Source organism: Chrysochloris asiatica, unplaced genomic scaffold (genome assembly GCF_000296735.1).
Source record: "Chrysochloris asiatica unplaced genomic scaffold, ChrAsi1.0 scaffold00531, whole genome shotgun sequence".
In the NCBI taxonomy this organism is placed as follows: Eukaryota; Metazoa; Chordata; class Mammalia; order Afrosoricida; family Chrysochloridae; genus Chrysochloris; species Chrysochloris asiatica.
Genome location: NW_006409049.1, coordinates 311,322 through 321,419, shown reverse-complemented (window position 1 = coordinate 321,419; position 10,098 = coordinate 311,322). Strand labels below are relative to the sequence as shown.

The window sequence follows — 10,098 nt, the reverse complement described above, 5'->3', positions numbered from 1 at the left end:
TTTTGCTATTGTGCCAGTCCATCTTGTTGGGGGTCTTCCTCTTCTGCACTGACCCTCCACTTTATCATATATGATGTCCTTCTCCAAGGACTGGAGCTATTTTTAAGACGGTAAATCTACATTCAAAAGTCTCTTCTATTATCTTAGCATCTAAAGGAAAGAAGATACAATTTAGTTTAGATATATTGTTGCTGCTTTTTGTTATGTGCTGTCGAGTCAATTCTGACACATATTGACCCCGTATAGAGTTTCCAAGGTACATCTGGTGGGTTTGAACCACCGACCTTGTAGTTCAAAATGACATTGTAGTCCAGCACATTATCCTACAGTCCCACATATTAGTACAATTCCAAACAGACAAGACTCTGAGTCATAAACATGGAACTCTTCAAAGACAGACTAGTGATAAAACAGAATGGAGGGCCTTGATGCACTGAGTTCAATTGATCTGGAAATGTACTCAGGCTGGATCACAAACAAAATTCAAGGTCATAGAGAATTGATTGTACTTTATAGATTCTTACAAGTTTGCATGATATGATTGTATAAATATAGTTCTTAGCATATGAAAGAGTGGAGATCATTCATTATAACATAGTTCATGTTCAGCAATGCCAAAATTGAGATCTCAGGAAAATATTGAGTGTAAGCTAATGTTATCTTTTTCTGTTACTATCTGAAAGTTTCTGACTCTGCATCTATCTCTGACATAAACAATGATGCTAGTTATTCATTTTCTTGTAAGCTGGACAAAAATGTTAACTCAGCATCATGCACATGATTTTATTTTACACAATACTCACACACTATCATGTTTTATGTCTGTAAAGATTCAGTCCCATTACTGGATATATCATTGTATCATGTTCCTCGTTGCATTATTTGTTTTCTGAGGTAATTTTGATACTCCATAGCTTTTTGATGGCATTTTTCACTTCTGCATTCCTGAGTGTGTAGATGAGTGGGTTGAGAAAGGGTGTCCCGATGGTATAAAATACTGTCACCATCTTGTCCATGGGGAAAGTAGTTGGTGGACGTGTGTATATGAATATACATGGGCCAAAGGATAATGCAACAACAGTAATGTGGGAGGTGCAGGTGGAAAGGGCTTTTTTTCTCCCTTCTGCACTATGATTTCGCAGTGAATGCAAGATAACAAAGTATGAGATTATTAGAAGCAAGAAACCGCTCAAACAAAGGGCCCCACTGTTGGACACCAGTAGTAGGTTGATTACATAAGTGTCCATACAGGCAAGTTTTAACAAGGGCTGCAAATCACAACAGTAATGATCAATCAGGTTGGGTCCACAGAAAGGCAATTTCAAGACCAGGGCAATCTGAGATATGGAATGTATAAAAGATCCTATCCAGGAGAGAATGATCAACATGATGCAGACCTGTTGTCTCATAATGGTCTGGTAATGCAAAGGCTTGCAGATGGCCACATAGCGATCACCAGCCATAAGGATGAGGACGAAGATCTCCATGCAGCCAAATAAATGCAGTGCAAAGATTTGTGTCATGCATTCATTGTAGGAGATGACTTTCTTTGCAAAGAGGGCATCTATAATTAATCTAGGGGCTATGGAAGTTGAAAAGCAGGCATCAGTTAAGGACAAATAAAACAGGAAGAAGTACATTGGACTCCCAAGGGCTGGACTGAACTTGATGGCCACAATAATGAGTAAATTCCCGACCACAGTTCCAATGTAGAAAATTAAGAAGAGTATGAACACCATTTTCTGCCTCTTAGGATCCTGTGTCAATCCAAATAGTATGAACTCAGTTATACTCTTATTTTGCTGCATTATGTCAGGAGATGTGGAGAAAGTAGACATTACAAACAGCTAATCTACAAGGAGAAAAGAAATGATTTTACAGTATGAGTACTGCATTTGGAACTCAAATACCTTTTATTGATTATGGAATGCCTACTTATCAGTGCATAATCACTTATCTTTCCACGTATTGATTTTTAATGAATAAAGTGAAATTCAGAATACTTATTTATTTATCTAGTTACATAGTAGTGGTGGTGATTATGTGCAGTGAAGTCAGTTCTGACTCATAACGACCTGTTCCAAGACTGTAAATCTTTACAAGTTGCAGAAAGCCTCGACCTTCTCCCACGGGACCACTGACCACCGGTAGTTTTGAATTATTAGCCCTGAGATTAGCAAACCAATTAATAACCAATACACTGCCAGAGTTCCTTATCTTGTTTCATATGAGGCTATAACATGAAAACAATATAAAAGTAAGTGACTCTTCAGGCACATGAATATTAATGTTACAGATTTGGCAACAATGGTAATTTTCTCAGATGAATATGTTTCTTCAGGTTTCAGCAAGCTTTGATTAATATGAGAGGCAATGTGTTGGAAAGACAGAGAAAAATTGTACACAACTCATTTCAAAGTGCTTTCATAGTTCACTTATAAAATCATCATACCATGTTGTCAAAAGTTGTATTTTCTTCCTGTTTCATTACTCTTCTCAAAATTTTAATATAGTTTCTTAAGAAACAGTAAAAGACTGATGAAAAAGAGAGAGAGAACATAAACCAAATGTCAGAACATAATCCAAGTTTCAGGTTACAGTTTACACACTAAAGATCTCAAAAAAGATTTCAAGAAGTTCCAAGTCATAGCAAATTGTATCGTATTTAATTCTTATCATGTATGTTCTTTATTGTCTTATATTCTGACTTCAAGTTATAAAAGCAGAAATGAAAAGGAAACTAATATTTGTTTTTTATCTAACCATATGAATAAGGGATGGAGCTGTGGTGCTACACTAAGTTAGACATTGAAGTACTAACCAGAAGATTGGCAGTTCAAACCTACCAGTGGCTCTGTGAGAGAAAGATGAGACTGTCTGCTACCATAAATATTTAAAGTCTCTGAAACCCAATGTAGTGTCACTATTAGTCAGAATCTACTAGATGGCAGTGGGCTTGTATTTTGGGTTTATATGCCTATTAAAAGTCCTTTTTCACTTTCAGCAAGCAAGGTGCATCATCTATATATTGCAAGTTGTTAATGAGACTTCCTCCAATTCTCATAACACATTTTTCTTCATATATCCCAGCTGCTCAGATTATTTGCTCAGCATACAAGTTAAGTAAGTATGGTGAAATAATACAACTCTGCTGCACGCGTTTCCTAATTGTTCTTTCTGTTCTAACAACTGCCTCTTTGTCTATATTCAGGTTCCTCATGAGCACAATTAAGTGTTTCAGAATACTCATATTTCACAATGTTGTCCATAGCTTGTCATGATTCACACAGACAAAGCCTTTATGTAATCAATAAAACACAAGTAAATATCTATCTGGTATTCTCTACTTTCAGCCAAGATCCATCTGACATAAACAATGATATCCCTCATTCCATGTCCTATTTAGAAACTGTCTTCAACTTCTGGAAGTTCTCTGTCAATGACTTAAAATACTTACTGAAGAAGATCAAAGACCACAGCCTTCAGTATGGTTTGCATCTCAAAGTAAAGATAACAATCCTCATCACTGGACCAATAAACAAATTTCTTATCAATGGAGAAAAGATTGAAGTTGTCAAGGACTTCATTCTTCTTGGATCAACTATCAACACTCATGAAAGCAGCTCAAGAATGTATTGCATTAGGCAAATCTGCTGCACAAACCCTTTTTAAAGTGTTGAAGAGCAAAGATGTCAGCTTGAGGACTAAGGTGGGCTTGACCCAAGCCATGCATTTTCAATAACCTCATATGCATGCAAAAGCTGAACAGTGAATAAGGAAGACCATAGAAGAATTGATGCTTTTGAGTTATGGTGTGGGAGGACAGTAGTGAAAATATCATGGGCTGCTAAAAAACAAACAGAAGTGTAGCCTGAGTGCTCCTTGGAGGTCAGGATGATCAGACTTTGTCTCTCATACTTTAGACATATTGTCAGGAGAGCCCAGTTGCTGGAGGAAAATGTCATGTTTGGTAAGGTGAAGGGTCAGAGTAAAAGAGAAAGACCCCAAGTGAGATGGATTGGCAAAGTGGTAGTGTCAATAGGTTCAAGCTTGGCAACAATTGTGAAGTTGGCCCAGTACCAGGAAGTGTTTCTGTTGTGCATAGGGACACTATGAGTCAGTACTGACTCGATGGCACTGCAGGATAATGTGCTGGACTGAAAAGTCAGTTTGAAGTGCAAGGTGGGTGTTTCAAGCTTACCAGCCAGTCCTCAAAAATCCTATACTGGGTCACTATGGGTCAGAAGTGACTTGGTGGCACTTAACAACACATTTATATATTTATATATTTCTAGATTTATGGATATAAATATAGATATATAGATAGATGTTTAAACACACAGACACACACACATATATATATACAGAGAGAGAGAGTGTGTGTCCTGGTATGGAGCTGTGGGTTAATGCTCTGGACAGCAGGGTCTGTTTGAGTAGCAAGGTCGGCAGTTCAAACTCACCAGTCAAACTCTGACTGGATGGTGCTTTACAACAGTATGGATTGTATCTCAATGTAAAGAAAACAAAATATATATGTATATATACATACATTTGCTTCAAAAATTTATGGAACAACATTTTTCCATTGTGTGTTCATTCCAAGTCCGTGTGTGTGTGTGTGTGTACCCATGAGTATGCTGCACTGGTCCTGCTAACTGCTGCAAAGTCAGAAGTTTAAACCCACCAGCCATTCTTGGGAAACCCTATTCAGGGTTGCTATAAGTTGGAATTGACTCAAAGACTCTTAGCACCACCAACACATTCCAGAATGGTGAAAATGGCTAAGGGCTCAACTACTAGCCAAGTGACAGTGGTTCAAACCCACTCAGAGACACCTCAAAAGACAGGTCTGCAGATCTGCTTCTGAAAGATCACAGTCTTTAAAACTCTATCAGTATATCAATTTTACTGTACTCATGAGATCACCATTAGCAGCAACTGACCCATTGGCTACTAGCAACAATATGTAAACACATAATCCGTGCAAAAAGATAGACACACAATATTGTATAATTCACATCATTGAACAGCTGTACATTAGAATGGTATATGAGGATAAGTCAAAAAGTATTGGTTCCAATCCATACATGCAAGAGCTCATTAAAAACTAAATAAATCAAACCTGTTTAAACACATCTATGTGATCAGTAGATGGCTATACGCAAGGTCCCTTAAAAATACACTTATCTTAGTATCCTTAGGATCCAATCAAAATGATAGCTTCTGAGGGGATCTATTGGGCAAGCTCAATTCAGGATACAGAGGTCAGCTTAGTTTATGGTGATTGTTTTGGGCATGTCAAAGAGGCAATCTTGGTAGATTTTCTCAAAGGACACAGGATGATCATAGGGTTTATTATGAAGAGTTTTTAAGAAAATTAATACTGTAGTGGTGATAAAAAAAAAAAAATCAGGAAAATTGCAATGAAGAAAATGTTCCATTATTAGAATGTGCCTCCTCATTCTTCAAGGTAGCAGGGGCTGCTCTAAGGGAATTTCACTGGGAAACCTTGCCTTATTCATCCTGCGTCCATGATACTGTCCTTCAGGTTGTTTTTGTTCACAAGACTCAATGAACATTTATAAGGAACAAGATCTGAATACCTTGAGGATTCCAAAACTGTGGTTTTAACAAGATGCAAATTAGAGTGAAGAATTATTCAGGGAAGCATTAGAGACATAGAAACATGAACTTAAAAGTGCACAGGGCTAGATGGAGGATATATTGAGAAACACTAGCTTCACATTTTGATATATTTGTTTAATAAAAGTTTTCAATTATTTTGTAGCAATACTTTATGACTTACCCTTGTATACACAATATGCATGACACATATTTAAATAAAGTGACATAAGAACAAGAATTTTTGCTTGGCCATTGCTAAATTTAGCATAGAAAAGGAGTAGGTGTTTAATAAATGTTTCTCATAGATACAGTTCCACAGTCTTACATTTCCTCAGTTTCCTTCAGGAAATGTGAAGGTAGTAACCTACTCTAACAATGGCAAATCATCACTTTCATAACACTTTTCTGGAACACTCAAAATAGAATTTACTTCTTTTTCCTTATCTCTCTTGCCCTCTTCTACCAATATGCGCCACCTTGTAATGTTTACTTAACACCAATGTACATCTATTTCTTTTCCACATTCATTGTTTTATTAGCCAGAGTCACCATGTTAACTAAATTTTCCAATAAAACAGAAGAACCCATGGTTTCTTTTATTTTCACCATCTACTTTAGATTAGCCGTCTCTTCTAGAGAAGTCCTTAAACTTTCTAGCTTTCCACAGGTGCCTTCCATACACTGCATTCTTAATGTAATGACACTGAACAGATTTGCTTTTTCAAATTCTAATCCCAACTAAATTACTCTCCAGTAAAAATCTTACCATTATGCAGAGGTTATAATATTCTGCAACTCCCTTTTCTTCTCAGGGTAATTTGGAAGCCATATACTCAGATTAGGAAAAACAGTGCTTCGAAACTTCTCTTTGATCACATGCCTAGTATTAGGCAATCTAAAGTGGTCACATGCCTAGTATAAGGCAAGCTAAAGTGGTCTCAGCTTCAACCCACATGCTCTGAAACACAAATGTACACAGGATCTAGACTGGTAAATGCTTCTTTTTTGCCATCCCTGGAGGACTATTTAAATATGAATAGTGTAAAATGCAGGAGTCTAGGGAAGATCATTCCCTAATGTGTCTTGTCCTTGCAATTAAGAAACATGGACTGGATGTGATAAAAAGCTTAATATTCCATTTATAGTCTTAGATTATGGAGAGCAAAAATATTGCCTATTTATGAAATTAAAGATATGAATTTAGGTCTTTAATGACATCTAGGAGTCATGGTGCAGTGCTATAGGTTAAGCACTGGGCCACAGAGTCAGTTTGAACCTTAAGAACAGTGGTTCAAACCCACCAGCTACTCTTCAGAAACCCTATACAAGGTAGCTACAAGTTGGAACCTACTCAATGGCACTTAACAAAAATGACATTTTTATTACAATAAAAATGATCCTCGTCTAGAGCTCAAATATTGGCTTCTAACACGGTTCTTCAATAAAATGGGCCAGAGATTTTTGGAGAAATGGTTGCTGATTATTGTGTTGGAGCAGAGATGTACAAATAGAACTAAAATTATTTTTAGTGCCAGAAAGTACAGAAGTGTTCAAACACTCAAACAAGTGTAAGTTAAAAATAATATTTTGTTGATTCCAAATAAAACGTAAATGTCTAAAGACAAGTTTTCTTAGTAATACACTTGTCTTAGTCTCATTTTGGTGCCTTCAAAAAAAGAATACTAAAAAAGGCACTGTGTGATCATCAGCTATCTCGAATGGCTGATCTTTCTATCGCTCTTTTAAGCAAGCTAATGAAGACCATGTTATGGAATGAATCATAGCCAGGTATAAGTCTTGGATTTACCAAAGTGATCCAGAAAGCAAGACCCAATCGAAACAGTGGTTTCTGAGGGTATCAGCTGAAACAGTTAAATTCCAGATAGACAGGTCAGTTGAGAAGGTAATGCTGATTTTAAAAATTATTCCAAATAGGTAATATTGATAAATTTTATCAAAGGACATAGTATGATAATGAGGTTTATTATGAAGAAGTTTTAAAATATTGAAAATTGCACTGGTGAGATATAGACAAGGAAAGTTTCACTGAGGAATTTGTTTCCATCAACAGCCCTTGTCATTCTTCTAGGGTAGCAAAGACTGTTCTGACCTTGCCCCTTTAGACTTCCTTTTGTTCCCCAAACTCAAACAACAGTTAAAAGGATCATGATTTGAATTTCTCAAAGATGTCAGAATTACATTTTGATGCTGTTAAATTGAAGAGAACAGGATTTTGTGGGAAGGTTGTTATTAGATGCCATTGAGTCAATTCCTACTTATGCAACTCTATATTGTTGTTGTTGTTGTCAGGTGCCATCGAGTCGGAACCGACTCATAGCGACCCCATGCACAGCAGAACGAAACAATGCTCGATCCTGGGCCAACCTCACCACCGCTGCCACCCCCGAGTCCATCAATGATGCCACCTGGCCGATCCATCTCGTTGGAGGTCTTCCTCTTTTTCTCTGACCCTCCACCCCACCCAGCATGACATCCTTCTCCAACGATTGTTTCCTCCGGACTACATGTCCAAAGTAGGAGAGACGAAGCTTAGCCATCCTGGCCTCCAAGGAGCACTCTGGCTGCACTTCTTCCAAAACAGATCTATTGGTTCTTTTGGCAGTCCATGGCACCCTCAGTATTCTCCTCCAACACCACAACTCAAAGGCATCAATTCTTCTACGATCCTCTTTATTCACTGTCCAGCTTTCACATCCATATGAGGCTATTGAAAACACAATGGCCTGGGTCAGGTGCACCCTAGTCCTCAAGCTGACATCTCTGCTCTTCAATACTTTAAAAAGTTCCTGTGCAGCAGATTTGCCCAGTGCAATACGTCGTCTGATCTCTTGACTGCTACTTCCGCGAGTGTTGATAGTTGATCCAAGAAGAATGAAGTCCTTGACAACTTCAATCCTTTCTCCATTGATAAGAATGTTGTTTATTGGTCCAGTGGTGAGGATTTTTGTTTTCTTGACATTGAGATGCAATCCATATCGAAGGCTGTGCTCTTTAATCTTCATAAGTAAATGTTTCAAGTCCTCTTCACTTTCAGCGATCAAGGTTGTATCATCTGCATATCGCAGGTTGTTAATGAGTCTTCCTCCAATCCTGATGCCACGTTTTTCTTCATAGAACCCAGCTTCTCATATTATTTGCTCAGCATACAGGTTGAATAAGTATGGTGAAAGAATACAACCCTGTCTCTATATACTAACCTAAAAAATGCCTGTTCCTGTGCCATCCTCGCAATTGTTATATTTGAGCCCATTATTGCAGCCACTGTGTCAGTCCATCTCACTGAAGTTCTTCCATTTTTTTGCTGACCCTCTAAATGAACAAAGGTGATATCCTTCTACATGGACTAGACCCTCATGATAGTATGTTCAGGTCTCCCTATCTAAGACGCATTATGATTTTGCTGTATTTCTACCAGAAATTGTATTTTCTTTCTGACAGTCCATAGAAATTTCAATATTGTTCACCAACACCATAATTCAACTGCAATGACTCTTCTCTGATCTTTAAATATTGTCCCTATTTTATATAAGGTGATTATAAAGATCATGGCTTGGTTCAGGTGCTCCTTAGTCCTCAAAGTGACAACTGTGTTCTTTGATACTTTAAAGATGTTTTTTTATTTTTTGCAGATTTTCGGTATGCTATTTGATTTCTTGATAACTTATTCTGTGAAAGTTGATTGTGGATCCAAGTAAAATAAAATCTTTAACAACTTCAATAACTTCAATATTTTTTTCATTTATCATAATATCATTTATTGATTTCACTTGTGAGGATTTTTGGTCTCTTGACATTGAGATGTAATCCATACTGAAGGATTTTGGCCTTGATCCTCAAAAACAAGTACTTCAAATCCTTTTTTATTTTAACAAGCAATATTGTGTCATTTGCATATTGCAGGTTGTTAATGTCCTTCCTCCAATACTGATTCTTCCTCATAAGTCCATATTCTTGGACTATTTACTGAGCTTGCAGATTAGAAAGAACACAATGCTGACACATATCTTTCATGACTTCCCACCCTTTACTAATCCCTGTTCTGTATGGAGGATTGCTTCTTGGTCTATGTATAGGTTCAACATGAACACAGTTAAGTGTTCTGGAATTCGCATTCCTCCCAATGTTATCCATAGCTAGAATCCTCATAATCGAATGCATTTTCATTGTCAATAAATCACAAGTAAGTGCTTATCTGGTATTCTCTGCTTTCAGTCTTGATCCATCTGACATCAGTAATGATATCCCTCATTCTAAGTCCTCTTCTAAATCTGGCTTGAATTTCTGGAAACTCCCTATTAATGATTTGCAGCAACTATTTTTAAATTATATTATGCAAATTTTAACTTGCTTGTGATATTAATGATATTTTTTCATAATTTCTGCATAACACTTGGGTCATCTTTCTTTGAAATTGGCACAAATATGAAACTTTTCAAGTTGTTTGGACAGATA

General features: G+C 37.0%; 1 protein-coding gene across 1 annotated transcript; it reads right to left on the bottom strand.

Moving 5' to 3' along the window:
- Nucleotides 1–878: 878 nt before the first annotated feature.
- On the bottom strand, nt 879–1,808 carry LOC102841210 (olfactory receptor 4C11-like). The gene has a single exon (XM_006877567.1). The coding sequence runs from the start codon at nt 1,806–1,808 to the stop codon at nt 879–881; it is 930 nt and encodes a 309-aa protein (XP_006877629.1).
- Between the last annotated feature and the right edge of the window lie 8,290 nt (nt 1,809–10,098).